Here is a 24,543-nt window from a genome sequence, read left to right on the forward strand (position 1 = left end):
CAATCACCCTCCTCTCCAAGCGAGCATTTGCTTGTGTGGCTTTTTTCACACAATAGTTTCAGCACCTTCTGCATTTTCTGCTATACTCAGATTCTGTTCCCCCAAAATTAAAATCCCCCCCGTAATAGATGTAGATTGGAGCAATATGCCTGCTTCTTTTACCTCAGATTTCTGCCCCTGATTGGATTTGAACTCTCAGTGCCAGGGGTGGTACTCAGATGCAATTACCATAACACATCCACAGAGCCACCCAGGTCCTGTGATAGGTGGTTTTCCAGACAGTAGACTCTGTTTCTGCACATGACAGTAGCTGAGGCGCATCATTTGGACCATCCAACTGCTGGGCCACAAATCATGATTAAAGGAGAAGCATATGGAGGTTCTCTTGACCAAATCAATGCTGTCTCTGGTCATGAACACTGAGATGCAGGGAGCCCATTAACTGGTAAAGTGGGCCTAAAATTGTGGAAGAGTTTCTGTACAAGCACCAAATTTGGTCGCTCAATGGCCAGAGCTTTTGGCTTCCAGTCAGAGTTGGTGAAACAAGATCCATCATGCAAATATTTTATAATGTAAGCTAAAAAAAAACCCTTCACACAAACTTAAATCTTTGTTTTTAATCTTGACTTCTGTCAGGGTAAATCCCCCCACTCTGAACTCTAGGATACAGATGTGGGACCCACATGAAAGACCCCCTAAGCTTATATTCTACCAGCTTAGGTTAAAACTTCTCCAAGGCAAAATTCCCCCTCTTGTCCTTGGACTGGTATTGCTGCCAACACCAAGTGATTTACACAAAAATTCAGGGAAGGGTCACTTGGAATCCCTATCCTCCCATATATCCCCCAAGGCTCCTTTACCCCCATTCCTGGGGAGGCTTGAGAATAAAATACCAACCAGTTGCTTCAGCAATGTGAGCACAACCAGACTTTTTGTCTTCAGGACACTGAAATCAATCAGGTTCTTAAAAGAAGAACTTTTATTATAAAGAAAAAAAGTAAAAGAATCACACCTGAAAAAATCAGGATGAAAGGTAACTTTTACAGGGTAATAAAAAGATTTAAAACACAGAGGGTTCCCCTCTGGGGTCAGCTTCACAGTTACAAAAACAGGAATGAAATACTTCTCTAGCATAGGGAAATTCACAAGCCAAAACAAGAGACAACCAAACACATTTCCTTGCCCTACTCACAGTTCCTGTGGTTTTAGATGGATTATTCCAGGTATGGTTTTAGGAGATAGTGTGCATGCTGGCATTTCCCTCTGTCCAGAGAGAGAACAACCCACAGAACAACAAAACAAATCCTTCCCCCCCAGATTTGAAATTATCTTCTTTCCTCATTGGTCCTTCTGGTCAGGTGCCAACTTGGTCATTTGAACTGCTTAACCCCTTACAGGTAAGGCAATCCAGTACAGCTGCCAAGGAGGGATTTTATGCTACAGAATGGGCTGGCATACATAAAGGTTGCTATCCTTCCCCGTTTATGATTTAACTGGGAATTGGTCCTGCTTTGAGCAGGGGGTTGGACTAGATGACCTTCTGGGGTCCCTTCCAACCCTGATATTCTGTGATTCTATGATGATATTCATGACATGCCCCTCAAATCACAGACGGTGCTGGACAGCCTGTTTCACACTGGCTCTGATTTCTTCCTGGAGCTCTAGGAGAAAACAGAGTTAATAAGATATATGCACCTTTAATTTTACTACCAATTACATGAAGACTAGACAGTATTTTCCACATTTCAAGGGCTAAAATGACTTAGAATACAGGGACATTTTTACCCAGCTGATTCTGGGCAACTTTCATGGGAGAGTGCATCAGCCACTTTGTTAGAAGCTCCTGAAATGTGTTGAATTTCAAAATCAAAATCTTGAAGAGCTAAACTCCACCGAAGAAGTTTCTTGTTATTTTCCTTGATGGTATGAAGCCACTTCAGTGCAGCATGGTCGGTCTGCAGGTGGAAACACCATCCCCAAACGTATGGGCGTACCTTCTCCAGAGCGTACACAATGCCATAACATTCCTTCTAGCAACCTGATTAGGAAACTACTGAATAACTGCATCCAGCTTCACCTGTCCATTGCAATATCCAGTTGGGTTTAGGGCTAGACAGAGATGGCTCTAATGAGGCCGAGAATGCTTTGTTCCCAGCTCTCACATCCTTGGTCCTGGGCTTTGTGAATGGCAGTGTCCCAGAGGAGCCCAGCAATCGCAGCAGTTCACAGATCAAAATTTGGTCCTTCATGTTACTGGAGTTAGAGCCGTATTATTATTATTATTTGTATTACAGTAGCAGAACTCACCTTTATCCTCATTGCTCTGTTCCTCCATTGGACCACAGTGCTGTATAACTTTAGGAATCTGGCCTGGAGTCTGGCGTCTATGATGCGCTGGTTAGTAGGTTCCCAGTTGATGAGTGATTTTTCTGCACAATCTGTTATAATGAGAATTACTCCCTCTGAGTGCTTGTTGTCACTACGCCCTGAATAAATCAGATATTTCTTCTCTTGCCTGAAGCACTTCTTATCCACATCTCTCAATCTGCTCTCACCGATGCCCAGGATTTCAAGTCTATACTTGTCCATAACTCTCATGATCTTCAAGATCGTTGATGTGTGAAACATTGTTCTCACATACCAGTAACCAGCCCTGAAGAGTTTTCTTGCTTTCAGCATCCAACTTTTCAGGGACTTGGCTTCCAGAGACTGGCTTTCATCAGGAGCCTTCCTGAAGCACAAAGGGGAAGCAGTGTTCATTTTTACCGGAATGGTAGCCTGGTTCTGTTTCTATAACTGGTGAGGTGTTTTTACGAGACGACGTGTTTAGCCTTGCACTCGACCCTCCCCGCTTTATCTGGGCTTGGGACTGAAAGACACAAGCACAAGATGCAGCAATGCAGAAGTGTATTAGTAACACAAACACCAGTCTAGGATAGGTAGACAGCAAATGCCAGGAAGACCAAGACTTAGCTAATGATATTACGCTATTGAGCAACAGCCCCAAAAATTTACAAAGTCAGACAACTTGGGGAAAATAGCAGGCTAAGCAGGGCTCAGAGTTAATTATGCTAAAGCAAATATCCTTGAACCCCAGAGGTCAAGCAGTAACAGCACATTAGAATTCAAAAATATCAGACAAATTGTTCTACTTTCTTATCTCAGAAGCACCATATTGACCATCAGATAGCTCCAGAAGGAAGTGACATCAAGTATAGGAAAGTATCAGAGGGGTTGCTGTCTTAGTCTCTAGCCACAAAAACAATGAGGAGTCCCGGTGGCACTTTAAAGACTAACAGATTTTTCTGGCATTAGTTTTTGTGGGTAAAAAATCCACTTCTTCAGATGCATGGAGTGAAAATTACATATATGGGCATAAATATACTGGCACATGAAGAGAAGAGGGTTACCTTACAGGTGGAGAACCAGTGTTGACAAGGCCAGTTCAGTCAGGGTGGATGAGGTCCACTCCCAATAACTGGTGAGGAGGTGTCAATAACAAGAGAGGGAAAATTACAAGAAGTGGAAGGTTGGACATATGACCAAGGAAGAGTATAAAAATATTGCTCAGGCATGTAGGAATGATATCAGGAGGGCCAAATCGCACCTGGAGCTGCAGCTAGCCAGAGATGTTAAGAGTAACAAGAAGGGTTTCTTCAGGTATGTTGGCAACAAGAAGAAAGCCAAGGAAAGTGTGGGCCCCTTACTGAATGAGGGAGGCAACCTAGTGACAGAGGATGTGGAAAGAGCTAATGTACTCAATGCTTTTTTTGCCTCTGTTTTCACTAACAAGGTCAGCTCCCAGACTGCTGCGCTGGGCATCACAAAATGGGGAAGAGATGGCCAGCCCTCTGTGGAGACAGAGGTGCTTAGGGACTATTTAGAAAAACTGGACGTGCACAAGTCCATGGGGCCGGACGAGTTGCATCCGAGAGTGCTGAAGGAATTGGCGGCTGTGATTGCAGAGCCATTGGCCATTATCTTTGAAAACTCGTGGCGAACCGGGGAAGTCCCGGATGACTGGAAAAAGGCTAATGTAGTGTCAATCTTTAAAAAAGGGAAGGAGGAGGATCCAGGGAACTACAGGCCAGTCAGCCTCACCTCAGTCCCTGGAAAAATCATGGAGCAGGTCCTCAAAGAATCAATCCTGAAGCACTTCCATGAGAGGAAAGTGATCAGGAACAGCCAGCATGGATTCACCAAGGGAAGGTCATGCCTGACTAATCTAATCGCCTTTTATGATGAGATTACTGGTTCTGTGGATGAAGGGAAAGCAGTGGATGTATTGTTTCTTGACTTTAGCAAAGCCTTTGACACGGTCTCCCACAGTATTCTTGTCAGCAAGTTAAGGAAGTATGGGCTGGATGAATGCACTATAAGGTGGGTAGAAAGCTGGCTAGATTGTCGGGCTCAACGGGTAGTGATCAATGGCTCCATGTCTAGTTGGCAGCCGGTATCAAGTGGAGTGCCCCAAGGGTCGGTCCTGGGGCCGGTTTTGTTCAATATCTTCATAAATGATCTGGAGGATGGTGTGGATTGCACTCTCAGCAAATTTGCGGATGATACTAAACTGGGAGGAGTGGTAGATATGCTGGAGGGGAGGGATAGGATACAGAAGGACCTAGACAAATTGGAGGATTGGGCCAAAAGAAATCTGATGAGGTTCAATAAGGATAAGTGCAGGGTCCTGCACTTAGGATGGAAGAATCCAATGCACCGCTACAGACTAGGGACCGAATGGCTAGGCAGCATTTCTGCGGAAAAGGACCTAGGGGTGACAGTGGACGAGAAGCTGGATATGAGTCAGCAGTGTGCCCTTGTTGCCAAGAAGGCCAATGGCATTTTGGGATGTATAAGTAGGGGCATTGCCAGCAGATCGAGGGACGTGATCGTTCCCCTCTATTCGACATTGGTGAGGCCTCATCTGGAGTACTGTGTCCAGTTTTGGGCCCCACACTACAAGAAGGATGTGGATAAATTGGAGAGAGTCCAGCGAAGGGCAACAAAAATGATTAGGGGTCTGGAACACATGACTTATGAGGAGAGGCTGAGGAAGCTGGGATTGTTTAGCCTGCAGAAGAGAAGAATGAGGGGGGATTTGATAGCTGCTTTCAACTACCTGAAAGGGGGTTCCAAAGAGGATGGCTCTAGACTGTTCTCAATGGTAGCAGATGACAGAACGAGGAGTAATGGTCTCAAGTTGCAGTGGGGGAGGTTTAGATTGGATATTAGGAAAAACTTTTTCACTAAGAGGATGGTGAAACACTGGAATGCGTTACCTAGGGAGGTGGTAGAATCTCCTTCCTTAGAGGTTTTTAAGGTCAGGCTTGACAAAGCCCTGGGTGGGATGATTTAACTGGGAATTGGTCCTGCTTCGAGCAGGGGGTTGGACTAGATGACCTTCTGGGGTCCCTTCCAACCCTGATATTCTATGATTCTATGATTCTATGAAAATTGCTTTTGTAGTGAGTAAGCCACTCCCAGTCCGTATTCAAGCCCAAATTAATGGTGTTAAGTTTCTGAATGAATTGTAGCTCTTCACTTTCTCTTTGAAGTCTGTTTTTGAAGTTTTTTTGTTGAAGGGTGGCTACTTTTAAATCTGTTATTGAATGTCTAGGGAGATTGAAGTGTTCTCCTACTGGCTTTTGTATGTTACCATTCCTGATGTCTGATTTGTGTCCATTTATTCTTTTATGTAGGTACTGTCCAGTTTGGCCAATGTACATGGCAGAGGGGCATTGCTGGCACATGATGGCTTATATCACATTAGTAGATGTGTAGGTGAATGAGCCCTGATGGTGTGGCTGGTGTGTTTGGGTCCTACGCTGGTGTCACTAGAGTAGATATGGGGACAGAGTTGGCAACGAGGTTTGTTACAGGGATTGGTTCCTGGGTTAGTGTTTCTGTGGTGTGGTGTGCAGTTGCTGGTGAGTATTTGCTTCAGTTTGGGGGGCTGTCTGTAAGCGAGGACTGGCCTGTCTCCCAAGGTCTGTGAGAATGAGGGATCATTTTCCAGGATAGGTTGTAGATCGTAGATGATGTTTAGAACATGTTTAGAAGTTTTAGAAGTACAGCTGGGGCTGTAGGTGATGGCTAGTGGCATTCTGTTATTTTCCTTGTTGGGCCTGTCCTGTAGTAGGTGACTTCTGGGTACCCGTCTCGCTCTGTCAATCTGTTTCCTCACTTCCCCAGGTGGGTATTGTAGTTTTAGGAATGCTTGATAAAGATCTTGTAGGTATTTGTCACTGTCTGAGGGTTTGGAGCAAATGCGGTTGTATAGGAATAGTATAGGAAAGGCATTTACTAAACTCAGCAATGTATGGAAAACAAAGATATTCAGCACCAGAATAAAACTGAGAATCTTCAAACATAATCTCAGTGTCAACATAAGGCTGCTAGAGCTTGAGAGCTACGAAGCTTTACTCAGAAAACTAGATGCCTTCGAAAATAAGTGCCTGCAAAAGATTCTTGGCATTGGTTGGAAAGACATCGTCATCAACAAAAAGATCTGAGAAATCACCAACGAGCAGCTCATTTCCAACACAATCTGAGGGCACACTGAACATATTTGGGGCATGTACACCAGATACCAACACAGACTCCCACATGAAGTCATCAAGTGGAAATCAAATTCTGTGAGAAACCAAGGGTGCCCAAGAGAAACCTTGAGCAGAAGCCTTAGAAGGGAGGGCAGAATAGTCCATCTCAACACCTTAGAGCAAATGGAAGCAGCAGCAGATGACAGAGGGGAATGGAAGAGACTGGTTTACACCCTGTGTGCCAACATTGGCATGGGAATGATGTAATCACATAATGTAGCAGTGCCTGGGGCTCACCCAAGAACATGGCCTCATTGTGCTAGGAGCTGTACAGAGTAGTAACTAGTCCCTCTCCTGAAGAGTTTATGATGTAATTAGACAAGACAGACAAAAGGGAGGGGACAGGGACAGAAAACACAAGCAGAATGAACAGTGCAATAGTGACCTTTTGTTTGTTATTTTGTTTTGGGGGGAAGGTGGGTGAATCTTTGCATTTGGGTTTTCCATAATTCTTTGGGTGGGAGTTGCTAGGTGGGGATTATCTAAATGAAAAGAGATAGGAATGGAAGGGGACAAAGAAGGGAGGGAGGAAAGAGGGGAGCATGGAAAGAGGCTGAGGTGCACTGACCATGAGGGGAGGGGAAAGGACAGATTTGCAAGAAACAGCCAATCAGCACAAGGAAGAGAATGTCGAGAGTGACAACTTGTTGCAGGTAGACAAATTACATCAGTGTCCATCAGGCTGTTTCTCTGTCTGCTCCTACTGGCTGGGAGTCATCTCTGGTCCTTGGCTTGGTTCTGGAGTTTCATGGAGGTTTAAGACCATGGCATTAAATTGGCAACAGAAACTGACTGGCAGCTAATGGAGGGATTGGAGCACTGACCTGATGTGGTCATAGTGACATAAACCACAGAAGAGGTGGAGAGTTCCTTTCAATCAGCTGGAACATACGCAGTGTTAGATTGAGTCTTAGGTGCAGTGAATTACAGTGATCCAGTCTGGAGATGAGAAATAGATGGAACTGTTTGGCTAAGTCCTTGTCTGGGCGGAAAGTGTGAAATTTCTGAGCAAACTGGTGATTCCTATTCAAACTCTGTCACAGGTTTTACCTCTACATAACGCCTGTGAGGTGAGGGTGGGCACCTCTCTCATCCCTAAGGTCCCTTTCTGGCTGGAGATGTCAGTATAGCACTGGTTTGGAGTGCAGGGTGAGGTCTCCGGCGGTCAGTCTTTGGGAGGTGTCTTCTCCTCCTTTAAGGCATGGCCACAGTCCAAGACAGAAAAAAGCAAAGAAAAGAATCCTGCAACCCACAAAACAGTCTGGGCTCACCCCACTGTCCCTCGCAAGGTAAAAAATAAATAGTCTCTCAGAAGAGGACTGGGTTCCTAACACCCTGCGTGTCAGAGGCCAAGGATGAGCACCTGGGCTCTAATGAAAAGCAAAGCAGAGTAAAGATGGTTCCTCTGTCTCTCCAGAGGGTTCAGGCAGCAGAATCTCTTCTGCAGGTTCCCTGCCAACCTGCACTGGGCTGTGATCCTCTCTTTCAAGGAGCCACCCCTCTCCAGGTGCAATAGGTCTCACAGGTGCGCCAGGTTGGGGGTGAATGTGCCCTGATGAGTTCTTTAACCCCTTTCTGACTGGAGAGTGCCACCCCTCAAGACGGAAGTCAGGATCCCCCGATCCAATCCTGATTTCCCCAGCAGTCCCAGTCAGGGCTGACTCAGCCCTCTGGAGCCCCATGGTGGAACATGCTCGGTGAAGAAGGGAGCTTTGGAGATTCTAGCTGTAAATCTGAAATAAATCTCCACTGAGCATCGAGACTGAGATTTTTCAAATGCTTATAACTTTGAAAATTGGGGCAGATTTTCACAGGAACAGGAATAGGCACATCCCTGTCAGAAATGCTTCCCCTGCCAAATTTTAAATTCCTGCACCAAAGCATGGGGATGATAGAGCTTCTCACTGCAAAGTTCACTAGAATTACTTGGGGGAAAGGAGCGTGTTTTCCTAGCCTATGGATGAAAATGGATGAACCATTTAGGCTGAAATTTCACAAAAATATCCAGCTTGAAGCAGACACCCAGCATGGAAAATTTAAGTCAAAATGGTTAAGGTTAGCAAAGTTATAAGCAACAGAAAACAAGGTTTACTCATGGAAGTGTCAGGCTACCATAACAGGAGGTAGTACTTCCAGCTTCACTTCAAATATGTGTACTCTACAAGGCAAAAGATAGCTTTTGACATTAGCAAATATAAAACCAATTGAAGGCACAATACATCCATTGTACATCCCAGTACAGGTTGGGTAGTGCCTTCGTAGCTCTTACAGTGTAGTATTCAAAAGAAAGAGAAAGATACACGATGATACAAGAAGAAAAGTTAAGAAAGCTGACTGGTGAATTCTAGCCCTGGGTGACATATTCAGTGCCTTCTAATTTGGAAATAACCATGCTGTGCTATCTTGGATGCATATTTTTGAAGCACAACTTGTGTGTAAGGTGAATGTGCTGAGACATTAGTTGGTTCCCAGAAAGAGCGTATGTATGCCTCCTTTTCGTATTGTACTGCTTTGTCCCCTATTAACCCTATTAAACTCACCTAAGCTTGGTTATTTGGTCTCTTAAATACTTTTAATATTGAACCACAAGTGTTGCCAAGCAATGGCTAGACCTCAGTGAATAGTGTTAGACTGACACGAATCATGCTCCTGGGTGGGGAGGTAAGTACCACATTCAGGTGGCAGCAGTTCCTTTTTTAAGCAACAGTGGCTGATGTGAGCCCCTCTCTCTGATGCTCCACCAAGTCAATTGGTTTCCCATTCCCTTCCAGACTAAATTCAAAGTCCTCGTACTAATTGTCAAGACCCTAAATAGGGTATGAGAACTCCACATTGCAACTTGCATCAGTGTAACTGAACTGGTAGCTGCAATAATGCAGTGCATCCACACTAGCAGTTCTATCTTGGGTGCACACAATGTACTTCTCAAGCTTCCTTCCCCACTCTGAACTCTAGGGCACAGATGTGGGGACCTGCATGAAAGACCCCCAAAGCTTATTCTTACCAGCTTAGGTTAAAAACTTCCCCAAGGTACAAACTTTGCCTTATCCTTGAACCATATGCTGCCACCACCAAGCGTTTTAAACAAAGTACAGGGAAAGAGCCCACTTGGAGACGTCTTCCCCCAAAATATCCCCCCAAGTCCTATACCCCCTTTCCTGGGGAAGGCTTGATAAGAATCCTCACCAATTTGTACAGGTGAACACAGACCCAAACCCTTGGATCTTAAGAACAATGAAAAAGCAATCAGGTTCTTAAAAGAAGAATTTTAATTAAAGAAAAGGTAAAAGAATCACCTCTGTAAAATCAGGATGGTAACTACCTTACAGGGTAATCCCTCTAGGCAATCCCTCTAGGTAAAACCTTAAGTTACAAAAAGACACAAAAACAGGAATATACATTCCATTCAGCCATTAAACAAAAGGAAATCTAACACATTTCTGGCTAGATTACTTACTAACTTAACAGGAGTTGTGAGTCTGCATTCCTGATCTGTTCCCGGCAAAAAGCATCACACAGACACACCAAACCCTTTGTTCCCCCCACCTCCAGATTTGAAAGAATCTTGTCCCCCCATTGGCCATTTTGGGTCAGGTGCCAGTGGGGTCACCTTAGCTTCTTAACCCTTTACAGGTGAAAGGGTTTTGTCTCTGGCCAGGAAGGGTTTTATAGCACTGTATACAGAAAGATGGTTACCCTTCCCTTTATATTTATGACAGTACTACATTCACTAGGAGTGCACTCTACATGTTGCAGGGCCTCGGGGTTGTTGCACCTATCCTGCATTTCCTCGCGCTGCTTCCTGGAGCATATGCATAATGTCTACAGCTTATAGTTTTTGTGTACATGTAGTCACTCTTTTTGGTTTGCTGCGCCTGCTTTAAATGGTTGTGACCTGCACAAGGAGCTGCAAATGTGTTGTGAGCAGCAACACCCTCACACTTATAGACGCCATGACAGAGGGTCAGCAGCTTCTACTGCCACTCCCACCACCCCAAAACATGTGCTGAGCCTGAAGGCCCAGAGTGGATCATGAAGAGCACCAGCAGCTTTGAGGGTTGGTGGTCAGGGCAGTGAAGAGTTGGATTTAATTTGCTTTTAATTCATTTCTTCAATCATGTTTATAGCTAAACTCAGTTTCTCTCTATCCAGTGTTTTCCTTTAGGAGCTAGAGATGAGAGTGCTCTGGGCCCAAAGGAAGGATATTCCTGGGGGTCCTCCATGCAGCCCAGAGAATGCTCACCAAAGTTCTTCCCCACCTTCTATGGTGGACTTCCTTGGGGCTGGAAGGATGGGACCAATCAGTGGGTGATGGAGAACCATAGAAAAGAGGATTTAGTTGGGGTGGAGGAATGCAGAGGGTAGGGTTCATCCGGGTGTTAATTTGTTAATTCATTACCATGCCTTGTGTTCTCTTTAGCACATCTCAGGAGAGTGGAAATTGCTGCAGATGCTGTCAACAGGCAGCCATTATGCATTGTGGGGTGTCTGTGCTCATGCATGTAAATCAGGGGTTAGTCAGCATGGCCATGTTGTAGCATTTTATATTTTTGCACAAGAATTCCCAATGCAGCAAATAATTTTTTTAAGTTGACATGTGTTTGAAGTACTAATGCTATAACATTGTATTTCTCATTCATTGTGTCTTTGTAAATCTGAGGGGTGGGTGTTTGGGGCCAGGCCAAGCAGAGACCAACTAGTCTCCCCTCACCTACTCTGGGGCTGGCATGCAGCAGGAATACGAGTGGCACAGCTTGCTGAAAAATGGAAACAATTCTCTTTAGAATATTTTGTTTAGTACTTCATCCATTTTTGAACCAAAATTATGAATTTTTGCAACTAACTCCAGTGAGCAGCTTGGCAGGTGACAGAATGAGCTTCATAGAGTTTAAGGCCACAAGAGACCATTAGCTCATCTAGTCTGCCCTCCTGCACATCACAGGCCATTACATTTCCCCTAAAGTCCCCTGTGTTGAGTCCAGTGATTCTGAATTATCAAAATGCTCATGGAAGGATGGGCAGGGGCAGTGTGGAACACCACTGGGAGAAGACTCGTTGCACGACTGCAGCTGTTTTGCAAGTGCTTGTGCTAAAACAGTGCAGAGGGACATGGTGGTGGAAAATATGTGATTATATTTCCTCTGAGCAGGTTAAACACCAGAGGTGATGGGATCCCTTGGGCACGGCTGTACGCATGTTTGTGTGTGGCTGTGCAGTGTTAGAGGTATGGTGCGGAGTTGCGTTATTGCTATTTGCCAAGGCCAATGGCCTGTAGCAGACATAGTCTCAACTGTGCTCCACAGGGACAATCTCACTGGAGATGCCCAGGTTCAGACTCCAGAGCATTGGAGCAGAGTGTTCTCAACAGCTAGAACTCAGCTGTAGAACTGCTTCTGAGAGAGGAAAAGACTGAGCCCTGGCCTGGTCATGGTCAGAGCAAAATCCAAGATCACCCATTCGCTAAAACCCTTGCCAGGAACAACACCAGGGTCAGCATGAGTTGGAGGTGGTGTAATAAGGGAAAAGAAAATTGGGTTGGTGTGACAGAGCGGCCTTGGCAAAGGGTCTGCTGTTCTTTGCAAACAGCTCTCACCTAAGACCAGACAAACTCAGTAGAACAAACACATCTTACAGGATATTTATTCATCGAGTATAACATGTAACGTATCTACAGAACACTGTGTTGTCTACCCTTGCCACATCCCATAACAGTCAATGGAAAACCACTAAAGACCATGGCAAATGATCAAAACCACTTGGAGGTGAAAACATCACAGCAGGCCGGGATCACCCTGGCTATGAATATAACAAATGATGGTTTTCAGTATAACAGAGTGTAGGCAAAGGCACTCTGTATTTACTAAGGAAAGTCTCTGAGGAGCTCAGGGAGCTGTCCTGAATATTTGGATCCTGGTTCTTACCCAGCTACTACTAGAGTAACGAGGTGACTCTCAGTCCCCGAGAAACATCAGAGTGGAACAGAGAGAAAAAAAATCTTCTCCCCTCCACCATCTCTCACTGCGTCAAGCACTTTACACAGAGGACACCTGTAAATACACAGAGGAGGCCAAATGTTACTTACTCCAATTTCTGCAGTTTGCAGTTCGGGTGTTTCAGTCCCTCACACAGCAGCCGCACTCCGGCATCTCCCAGTTTATTACCAGCCAGGTTGAGCACTGTCAGACTCTGGCTGGTTCTGAGAACAGCAGCGAGATCCCCACAGCAAGCGGCTGTGAGACGACATTTCCACAAGCTGCAGGAGAGAGGAACACAGACAAGGGGGATCACAGTGTGAACCGGGCTCGTCACAACTGTTCTGACAGGCGGCCCCGCCCACCAGCCTCCCTGTCCCTGACCAATCCACATGCTACACCAACTCTCCCAACCCCCACCCTATTGCAATGAGAAACCAGTGTTGGGTGGGACTTCCTGCCTAAGCCCCACCCCTTGCACTTGACTCTTGACCAATCAGGACTGTGAATGACCCAGACACCCCAATCCTTAAACCTCTGCCATTGACCAATAAGGATTAAGGTTTGGGGTAAAACTTCCTCACTAAGCACCGCCCCTCACCCTTTCCACTGACCAACCAGAATTTAAGGGACAGCCATCTGGCTACCCTAAGTCCCACCTACCCAGCTCTCAGCCAATCAGGCTGGACTTGGCACTGATCAGCCCTGGGATGGTGCGACCCAATCAGAGCAGGCCCATCACTACAGGGAGGCTATAGGGGAAGCCCCCTCCCCAGGCAGCTGGGCCAGGCTCAGAGCAGGAGGAGCTGGGAGATCCTGACCCTCTGCGCCCCCGGCACTAGCTCTGCTGCTGCCCTGCAGGACACAGACGTCTCCTGTCTCTGCCCCCAACTCTGACCCTCAGGCCTGGGGAGGGGAGGCAGCTGTGACCAAGGCCCAGCACTGGCAGCGTCACACCCACCTTCCACTGAGACCCGGGAGCAAAGGCTGGGGGGATTGGAAGACAAAGAGGAGAACAGCCCCACAACCAGGGGGATCCCCAAAGTTTGGGGAAGAAGAGACCCTGAGAGGAGGGCGACCATGTGACCCTGTTGCCAGGGTCTGTTCGAGAAACACTGGTGGAGTTATTGCAACAGAAATTTTCTGCTGGATTCTGCATCCCTCCCCGCAGAGTCTGGGCTCCTGGTGGAGCTGCCAGCCAGCAGAGTGTGGAACTATGGCAGCAGCCTGGCTTTGACCATGTGCATCTCAATGACCAGCCCCCAGTATGGCTGTCATATTCTACCACTCCGCCATCCACCCTCCCTCCAGGGCTCAGAGGGAACCCTCTGCACCCCCAACAGCTGCCAAATCTTGCACACATGTAGAGACACCCCACCCATCGCATCTGTCACCTGCACGGCCTCCTCCATCACTACAGTTGCCTTCAAAATATGGTCGCTTCGCCAAATGGGGAGGAAAGTCCTAATGTTTGAGAGAGAAAAGGAGCCCTGAATTTGTATTAGGGAGAGAAGCCCCCAATCCCTGGGGTCCCCCAAGTTCTGTCATGGTTGGTAGAGCCCCTGAGATATTTTGGAGAGAGGAAGAGAGGTGCCCCAATGCGATGAGAGAATCTATGTTTGTGTTGAAGAGAGGAAGAAATAAATTCATGGGTGTATGTGGGAAAATACAGAGATAAACCCTAGACAGGGGAGGTAGGGAGAGGGTGTTCTTGATGAATCAACAGAGAAGAGCTCCACAAAATGTAAAGGTAAGAAAGGAGGGAAGACAAACAAGAAGTTGAGGAGAAAAAGGACCCAAAGTGGGGAGAAGACACATGATGGTAAAGAAGGACCCAACTGGGATAAAAAAGGAAAGACACCCCCCATATGAGGAGTGGTGTTGGGGGTAAGCTTTGGGAAGGACGTAGCTCTGCCAACAGTAATAGAGTTTGTTCTTTGCCCTGGGTGCTGATCAGAGTCCATTCTGGAGGCAGAGTTTCTCTTTGGGAATTTGGTGCTGGGCTCAGATCTCTGGAAGATCTCTGCTGTTGACCCTCTCATTCCAAAACAGGTGAATAAATGTAAATATGACAAGTTTCACTTAGAGTTTACCCAGACTCCCTGTCACCGATTTCTCCTCTGATCTGCAATGTGCTGGACACCTGCCACCACTTGGCTGAGGGTAATGCTGGTGTCAGAACAGGACACTGGTGCCAGAAGAAGGAGCAACACTACACACAGACAGACCCTGCCCTGAGGATCCTACAATCTAAGCAGACCAGACAGGTGAATGGTAGGGTAAGGAAATATTATTATTCTCATTTTTCAAATGGAGAATTGAGATCCATAAGAGATTGAATGACTTGCCCAAGGTCACACAGAGTGTCTTGAGTTCAATCCAGCAATTTAATGACACGACCATCCTTTCTCTTGCATAGAGCTGTGCTTAGCCCCTCATGTTTCTCAGTATCAGAAGGGCCCCCATATTTTTTAACCAACATGACCTATTTTTTTTCTTTTTCCCCCTCATGATTGAGGTTCTTAAGGAAGAGCTACCTACCAATCAGGTGTTGAACATTAGGGCCTGAGCAAATGGTGAGGCTTCTCACCATGATACCTATTGTGATTTGCTAAAGTGTGTTGGAAGAATTCAAAAAGATCTAACTACTGACCAGACCAGACCCAAGCAAACATTTGAAGAGCTGTTGGTGGGGAAAACAAAAATTCAAAATGGGTTCCCTGGAAGTGAGGGAACTCTAGTGTGTGTGAGTGTGGGGGCAGGGAGAGGGAAGGTTGGACTGACTCAGATGTTTTTGAAATGCCAGGTGCCATTTGCAGTGTTTTAGAAATCTGCCATACATTTAAGGGCAAAATTGTGTTCTATCAAAATTACAAGAGCACTCATTGTTTTCATCTGGAATTCTGTACTAGGATGGTTTGCTAATATGTCATTTTGTGATGTACTGTAAAGAGATGGGGAATACATCAAAACCACATGACCCCAAAATAGATTTGATTATTTCCCAGCAGATGCATACACAATCCAAATGCAACATCACTCAGTGGGAGACAGGAATGTTCACAAAGGCATTAGCAGCTCCATGATTAAGTTTACATGCAGATTTACACTTGAAGCAGGACTAAAACCCCTTATTTTTACTAGATTACCAGCCCAGACCCATTCTGGGCACTAAGGGGTAACCCATGAGCTAGAAAAATTTCATTGCTGTCATGTTAGGCACATATTTGGCAGTAATCACCAGGGTGGACGTAGATGTGGGAAGTGGCGTGTTTTTTCTCTAATGATTAAACATTATTGATTATCCAATCTGAGAAAAATTTGAAAATCACAAAAATGGCAACAACTCAAATAAAAAGTTTAATTTTCACCAAAAGTGGCAGAAACCTTCTAAATATGATTGATAATGCAGCTATTTACTCAAAATAGTCATGTTTTTGAAAGTTTGGGAAATACTTAGACCCAGGTGATATACTGTATGCATTTTCCAATACTTTTTTCTGTTCGTTAAAGCAAAAGTCTGTAATCATACTACATTGTGAGCTTGTACCATGAAATACAAAAGTCTGTAATCATACAAGAATATGAGCTTGTACCATGAAATGCAAAAAAAAAAAAAAAAAAAAAATAACAAATTGTCATCATTTGTAGACTGGACTGATTTGAGAACAGTATTTTCCCAATCATGGGCGGAATGAATCTTGTTATGTGCACCAATATGGAGGTGATGTGTGACTAATCACCTCCATATTGTTGCACAGAACAAAGTTAATGGGGTGGGGCCAAAGGGTTCGGAGTGTAGGAGGGGTCTCAGGGTAGGGCAAGAGGGTTGGGGTGTGGGGGGAGGAGGGCTCTGGCTGGGGGTGAGGGCTCTGGGGTGAGGGTTCTGGGGTGTGGCTGGGGATGAGGGTTTGGAGTGTGGGAGGGGGCTCAGTGCTTGGCAGAGGTTTGGGTTAGGTCTGCTGCTCAGCTGATTACATCTGCTGCCATACTGTGTAAGAAGAGATGTGGTTTCTTAGGTAGCCATCACCTATTCCATTTAAGGTTTTATAGATGAAAATGGGACCTTTACATTTTGCATAAAATCAGTAGGAAGCCAGTGCAGACATTATAGCACAAGTGTGTTGATGTTCCACTTTATAAATAGGCAAGTACAGTCTACCCTAGCTGAACTTTCTGAATTGTCTTATATGATCCCAAACAGAACACACTGCAGTAATTCAATCTCAAGGTGATAAAGACCTCCAGAATTGTGATTAGGTCTGCATCTGAAACAAAAGGTTGGAAGCTTCTTGACATGTGTAGATGGAGGAAAAAAACCCCACACTCTTGATCAAATACAGGGATCATCTTTGACACTGACAAATTAATACAGGGCCATGGGCAAGTTAATTCAGGCCACAGTTAAAACTCCTTAGTGGTATTTAAAATCAGAACTCGGATAAAAGGCAATGTAGGATGTGCCATTCTTATCCACTGGCAGATGGAAAGATATCCCCATGACTGCAAGCTGCACTACCCAATTTCTCTGCTCCATCTCTTCTCACCTTTTTTAACTTCCCCTTCTGTGATTTACAAACAATAAAGAGCACTGGGAGCTGGATCTCATACTCTTAAGATTTCCTAGAGGCTGGAAATATTGCAATATATCAAAGAAGTTAAAATGAAGGTAATGAAGAGTGCTAAGGGGAAGCAGTCAGTCTGGTTCAGAGGCCCATAGTGTCGGCTTCTTTTTTAGATCTGTCTTCACAGCTCATGAAACTCTCTAGGTGTGTTTGAAATATGAAAAACAAATCCACTGCCAGCAGCCTTGTTTTCGTTATGAGCAACTTGCCACAACAAACCAGTGTCCGTCAGGCAGGCTGCCCTGGGGCTCGGTCTACAGGTCTCCCCCCAGCCCTCTCCCTACCGGCAGCATGCAGCTCCGGAGAAGGGGTCCCTCTCTCCCAGCTGGCAGCACGGAGCTCCGGGGGAGGCAACGCAAGCAGGTCCCTGGCAGAATTTCCTATCTAGGGCAGAAGCAGGGCCTGAGAGGAGGGGGCTCAGAGAAGGAGTAGGGGAGGGGCAGTGCAAGGGTGTTTGGGTTTGTGTGAGTAGAAAGTTGGCAACCCTATGCAACAGGCAGTCTGAAACATCAGTGTCCATTGGTCCATGCTGAAGCTGCTTCTGTGTCTGCTCCTACTGGCTGGGAGGTCTCTCTGGGCCCAGGCCTTGCTCCTCCCGGGAATTTCATGGAGGATTAAGTTCATGGCATTAAAGGGGCAGTAGAGCTCACAGGGAGCCAGTTGGGGGGCACTGGAACATTGACTAGATGTGGTCATAGTGCCGTAAACCATGGAAGAAGTGGTCAGTTCTTCTTGTATTATCTGGAACGTAGGCATTGTTTTTACATTCAAGTTTAGATGCAGTGAAATAGAGTCATCCAGTCTGGAGAGGAAAAGTGGTTTGAACAATATGGCTAGGTCCTCATCTGGGCAGAATGTGTGAAATTTCTGAGTAAACTGGAAATTCCTAATTAAACTATGATTTATTTTTAAAATCAGAATTATACAATGAGAGACTTTAAGCAAGGAAAAAATGACACTCCGAGAGCTTGGGATAGTATGATCCTAATCTCAGAAACAAAAGAAGACACTGCAGAGGTAGAAACTAATAATAAACTACTGAAAAAAATCCTAAAAAATGGTGAAACCATGAAAAGGAGAATAAGGCCTGGTCTCCAGTACGTGGTTATTTCAGAATTAGCCGAGTTACTTTGAAATAAAACTGATTCCGTCCACACGACCAAACCAGTTTTTTTTTATTTAAAGGGCTCTTTAATCCGATTTCTGTACTCCACCTCGGCAAGTGGAGTAGCGCTAAAATCAAGATCACAGTTCCAGGTTACAGGTACTAGGACCTAGACAAATTGGAGGATTGGGCCAAAAGAAATCTGATGAGGTTCAATAAGGATAAGTGCAGGGTCCTGCACTTAGGACGGAAGAACCCAATGCACAGCTACAGACTAGGGACCGAATGGCTAGGCAGCAGTTCTGCGGAAAAGGACCTAGGGGTGACAGTGGACGAGAAGCTGGATATGAGTCAGCAGTGTGCCCTTGTTGCCAAGAAGGCCAATGGCATTTTGGGATGTATAAGTAGGGGCATTGCCAGCAGATCGAGGGACGTGATCGTTCCCCTCTATTCGACATTGGTGAGGCCTCATCTGGAGTACTGTGTCCAGTTTTGGGCCCCACACTTCAAGAAGGATGTGGATAAATTGGAGAGAGTCCAGCGAAGGGCAACAAAAATGATTAGGGGTCTGGAACTCATGAGTTATGAGGACAGGCTGAGGGAGCTGGGATTGTTTAGCCTGCAGAAGAGAAGAATGAGGGGGGATTTGATAGCTGCTTTCAACTACCTGAAAGGGGGTTCCAAAGAGGATGGCTCTAGACTGTTCTCAATGGTATCAGATGACAGAACGAGGAGTAATGGTCTCAAGCTGCAGTGGGGGAGGTTTAGATTGGATATTAGGAAAAACTTTTTCACTAAGAGGGTGGTGAAACACTGGAATGCGTTACCTAGGGAGGTGGTAGAATCTCCTTCCTTAGAGGTTTTTAAGGTCAGGCTTGACAAAGCCCTGGCTGGGATGATTTAACTGGGAATTGGTCCTGCTTTGAGCAGGGGGTTGGACTAGATGACCTTCTGGGGTCCCTTCCAACCCTTATATTCTATGATTCTACTGTGGTTGCAATTCAACAATAATGGCCTCCAGGAGCTATCCCAGAATGCTCCCTTGTGACTGCTCTGGACAACACTCTGAACTCCGATGCACTAGCCAGGTAGGCAGTAAGAGCCCTGGGAACTTTTGAGTTTCCTCTTTGGTCACCATCAGCACAGTCCACCATACAAGAGACCACACAGTCCCGGAGTCGCAGACAAGCTCCAGCATGGTCCGAATGGGAGGTACTGGATCTCACTGCATGTTGGGGAGACGAATCTGTTATGGCAAAACTACGTTCCAAAAAAAGAAATGCAAATACGTACTCTAAAGTCTCCAGAGCCATGACGGAAAGAGGCTACTCTAGGGACAAAGAGCAGTGTTGTACAAAAATCAAGGAGCTCAGGCAAGCGTATCAAAAAGCCAGGGAGACGAACGGGCGCTCTGGGTCACAGCCCCATACATGCCACTTCTACCATGAGCTGCATGTGGTTATGGGGTTGATGCCACCACTACCCCACCACTATCCATGGACACCTGCAAGGGGGGAGTAGCACGGAGCGAGGAGGATGAGTTTTTGGAGGATGAAGAGGAGGAGGAGGAGGACAGTGCACAGGCAGCAAGTGGGGAATCTGTTTCCCCCCCTAGCCAGGAACTGTTCTTAATGCTGGAGCCAATAGCCTCCCCCCAACTCCCAAGGCATGCTCCTGGACCATGACCCTGGAGAAGGCACTTCTGGTGAATGAGAGCTTGATCGGAGCCAGGTGGTGGGGGGTGGGGAGAAACCCAGCTGTGCTGGGATGTTCGCGTTTAAAGGGCTCATCCCTGCTCAGAGCCTCATCGGAGCCACACGGTGTGTGTGTGTGTGGGGGGGAAAGTGTTGTGTGAAGCGATCATCCCAGAGAGCCTGCAGGCCCTCCTTTTATATGGCAAACCCACCAGGCATTGCTTGCTATGGGAAAGGGGGCCCAGCAGTTTGAAAACATTGAAATGAATGCGGAAGAAGCAGAACCCTGCGTGCCCCTAGGGCTTACCATGGCTGCCTGCAAGCTGAATTCTGTTTCCTGGCCCCATGTGGTGGCTTACTCACACCAAAGTGGCAGGCACTTCAGTATAAGAGGCAAAATGAGACCTTGTACAGAAAGAACATGTGCTGTGTACTATGAATTTCCTGTTTCACTGAGAAAGAGTGTCCCCTTTGTTCTCTAAAATGTATCTTTTAAAATACTACCCTCCCCTTTTCTCCTCCTGCAGCAGGTGCAAATGTTTCAATGCGGCCCCTATCTACTCCGTCCCAGAGGCTGGTCCAGATTAGAAGGCAGAAAAAACGAACTCCGGACGACATGTTTGCTGAGCTCATGCAGTCCTCCCGCACTGATAGGGCCCAGTTGAATGCGTGGAGGCAAACAATTGCGGAGTTGCATAAAGTGTTACATGAATACGAAGAGAGGAGGGACGTGCGCGATGAGAGCAGGCAGGATGCTATGGTCAAGCTCATGGGGGAGCAAACTGACATGCTCCGCTGTATGGTGGATCTAATGCGGGAAAGGCAGCAAGACCACAGACTGCCGCTGCAGCCCCAGTATAACCACCCTCCCTCCTCCCCAAGTTCCATTGCCTCCTCACCCAGACGCCCAAGAACATGGCGGGGGTGAGGCTACGGGGACCCACACAGTCAACCCCAGAGGATTGCACAAGCAGCTGAAAGCTGGCATATCCTAAATTTTGATTTGGTTTCTGGACTTGTCCTTCCCTCCTCCTCCACCACCCTCCTCCCCCATCTAGCTTCTGATTTCTCTCAGTGTTTTGTGCAACAAATAAAAAAGAACTTTTTTTAAACAATTGTGACTTTATTTCTTTTCATATATATAGGGGGCGGGTAACTTTAAGAGAAACAAACACAACTGTCACACCGTACCCTGGCCAGTCATGAAACTGGCTTTCAAAGCTTCTCTGATGTGCAGCGCACCCTGCTGTGCTCTTCTGATCGCCCTGTTGTCTGGCTGTGGGAAACTGGCCGCCAGGCGAGTTGCCTCAACCTCCCACCCTGCCATAAATATCTCCCTCTTACTCTCACAGATATTGTGGAGCACACAACAAGCAGCAACTACAATTGGAATATTGGTTGTGCAAGTCAGTGCATCATACGTAGCAAACACAGATGCCTACTAGCATTGGAACCACTGCACTTCACTCTCGTGCAGGGAACCAAACATTACTGGTGGCTTTCAGCATCCAATTGCTCCCTCAAGGCATCCTTAATCCTTACAGCCCCGCACTGGGCCCCTCTAATAGCCCTGGTCTCTGGCTGTTCAAATTCAGCCTCCAGGTATTGAACCTCCGTGGTCCATGCCTGAGTAAAGCTTTCACCCTTCCCTTCACAAATGTTATGGAGGGTACAGCACGCGGCTATAACTGTGGGGATGTTGTCATTGGCCAGGTCCAGCTTCCCAAACAGACAGCACCAGAGGCCCTTTAAATGGCCAAAAGCACACTCAACAGTCATTCTGCACTGACTCAGCCTGTTGTTGAACCGCTCCTTGCTGCTGTCAAGGCTCCCTGTGTAGGGTTTCATGAGCCACGGCATTAAAGGGTAAGCGGGGTCTCCAAGGATCACAATGGGCATTTCGATTTCCCCTATGGTGATCTTCTAGTTTGGGAAGCAAGTCCTGGCTTGCAGCTTCCTGAACAGGCCTGTGTTCCGAAAGATGCGTGCACCATGCACCTTTCTGGACCAGCCTCCATTAATGTCAATGAAATGCCCACATAATCCACAAGTGGCTGGAGAACCATAGAGAAATACCCCTTCCAATTTATGAATTCAGAGGCTCGGTGGTCTGGTGCCAGAATTGGAATATGTGTCCCATTTATCACACCTCCACAGTTAGAGAAACCCATTTGTACAAAGCTGGCCACAATGTCATGCCCGTTGTGCAGAGTCACGGTTCTTCTGAGCAGGATGCGATTCATGGCCCTGCAAACTTGCATCAACACGATTCCAACTGTCGACTTTTCCACTCCAAACTGGTTAGTGACCGATTGGTAGCTGTCTGGAGTTGCCAGCTTCCAAACTGCAATAGACACCCACTTCTTCACCAGCAGGGCAGCTCTCAGTCTCGTGTCCTTGTGCTGCAGGGTGGGGGCAAACTCAGCACACAGTCCCATGGAAGTGTCATTTCTCATCTGAAAGTTCTGCAGCCACTGCTCGTTATCCCAGACTTGCATGATTCATGATGTGCTGGGGAGACCCATCAGCATATTCCTCACAAGCTTGGGATCCATTCCCGTAGACCGAAAGGGAAAACAGAGCACGCAGTACCAAAACCATTGAAAGATGGCGCCAAATGTGGATGGAAGCACAGGGATTGCTGGGATGCAAAGCGCAGTGGTGTGGCCACATTTGCGGCACTTGCAGTGGCATTGGGAGTGGTGCATTATGGGCAGCTATCCCACCCCCGCCACCTTCCCACAAGCTGCAGTGTCAGAATGGGAAGAGGTGCTCTGTGGGATAGCTGCCCATGATGCACCGCTCCCAATGCTGCTGCAAGTGCCGCAAATGCGGCCACGCCACTGCTCTTGCAGCTGACAGTGTGAACACTTGGCAGCACTTTCCCTGCTGCGGTCTCCAAGAGCTGGTTTAACTCACAGCGCTCTACATCTGCAAGTGTAGCCATGCCCTAAATATTAACCAGAAGCGAACTATTGGAAGTCGTTCAGAACAAGCAGATGAACAGTAATTATCTCAACACTGTAAAGCAAATTCTCTGAAGTTGGTTTCACTGGAGTGGGAAAAACTCTGTGGTAGCTGTGTTCTGTATTAAAAAATAGAGAAAATAAAGGCTATGAAGGGGGTGCGTATAAGGAGGAGCTCAGAGATGGAGGAGATTGGAGAACAGAGAGAGGGAATCAGAGGGGTCCTCTGGGATTCTGTGTAAATCCTTCACCTGTAACTCAAATGATCAGATGGTAATTTATCCCTGGGGTTGAGGGCTGAGGTCCCATAGATGGAGAATGTACTTCCCTTGGATTGTTTCCCTTTTAGTCCAAGTGTTATTCGGAGAGTACAGGGTCTTAGGAAACCACTGTCATTTGGGGACAGATTTATATGATATTTTGGTATTTTTTGTTTGGATTTAAATGAAAGGGAATGTAGGAGCAGGGAGGGAAAATAATAAATGGGATAGGTGTGGAAGTCTACAAACTGAAATCATGCCATATCAAGGCCCACCATTTTATACAATTTAATTAGAAATGGGAGAGCCATTTCCCACAACAGAATTCAACACATCAGACAGCCTCTCTGCAGACAATCCTCAATTATAAATTAGAGGAAAAGACGAGCTGGATTGTAATCTTTAGTGAAAAGAAAGGGAAAAAACTAAACAAAAACAACCCCCCACCACCCAAAATTGTGCCGAGATTACCTGTGCCCACATCTTGCAAACTATTGTAATAATCTTTGTCCAAAATATGCTTTGTGAGGTATCATTTGAGAACTCATGATTTGCTGGTCATTATTGTCCTAGTAAAATATGGGTGGCAATATTGTGTGTGAAGTTATAAGATTCCACTGTACGGTGTTACTAACACATGATCCAAACTGAGGTTGGCAAACAGATCAGCCTCAAGCAAAGGAATGTGTGCTCTGCAGAATTTGTATTCAGGAAACAGTCATCAAGCAGGAAGGGGAGATAAAGGAGGATCAAACAGGAGAGGGAAAAGCAGCAGGGCACATCCTTCCCCATAGACTTTTTGTCTTCCAAATCCCAACTGGAAATGCTTCTCAAAGTGGGGACAGGACTATTAAAAGGAGTGACAGACACCCCAGGGATACACCTCTCTCTCTGCCCACTGAATTCGTGGCACCAGAAAGACAAAGGGAGCAGCACTGGAATGGTGCGAGGGGTTCTGACCTATCAGTTTGGTCAGTGATCTGCTGAAGCATGTTGTGGGAATTTTTGCTTTCAATCTAATGTAGTTTGTTAAGTTGGCATTAGTAAATATTTTATCTTTATTTTTCTTGTAACCATTTTTGCCATTTATACCTCATTACTTGTACTCACTTTAAATCTCTTTGTAGTTAATAAACTGGTTTTATTGTTTTATCTAATCCAGTGTGTTTAAATTGTAGTGTTTGAAACAGTAAACTGGCATATTATTTCTATGAAAGAAATGACAGACTTTATATAATTTGTACTCTACAAAAGAAGGCTGGGCAGTATAGAACATACATTTTGGGGAGGAAATCTGAGACTGGGAGTGTGTTGGGGTCACT

At 46.1% G+C, this 24,543-nt stretch overlaps 1 protein-coding gene across 1 annotated transcript in view; it reads right to left on the minus strand.

The window, feature by feature from the left end:
- LOC125638524 (NACHT, LRR and PYD domains-containing protein 12) overlaps positions 1-24,543 on the minus strand; it is a 200,602-nt gene that overhangs the window by 102,412 nt on the left and 73,647 nt on the right. Inside the window, exon 6 of the mRNA XM_048854409.2 lies at positions 12,682-12,852. Within this exon, the coding sequence (XP_048710366.2) occupies positions 12,682-12,852 (171 nt within the window). The remainder of the gene's footprint in view (positions 1-12,681; positions 12,853-24,543) is intronic.

Source organism: Caretta caretta, chromosome 6, assembly GCF_965140235.1.
Source record: "Caretta caretta isolate rCarCar2 chromosome 6, rCarCar1.hap1, whole genome shotgun sequence".
NCBI classification, from domain to species: domain Eukaryota; kingdom Metazoa; phylum Chordata; order Testudines; family Cheloniidae; genus Caretta; species Caretta caretta.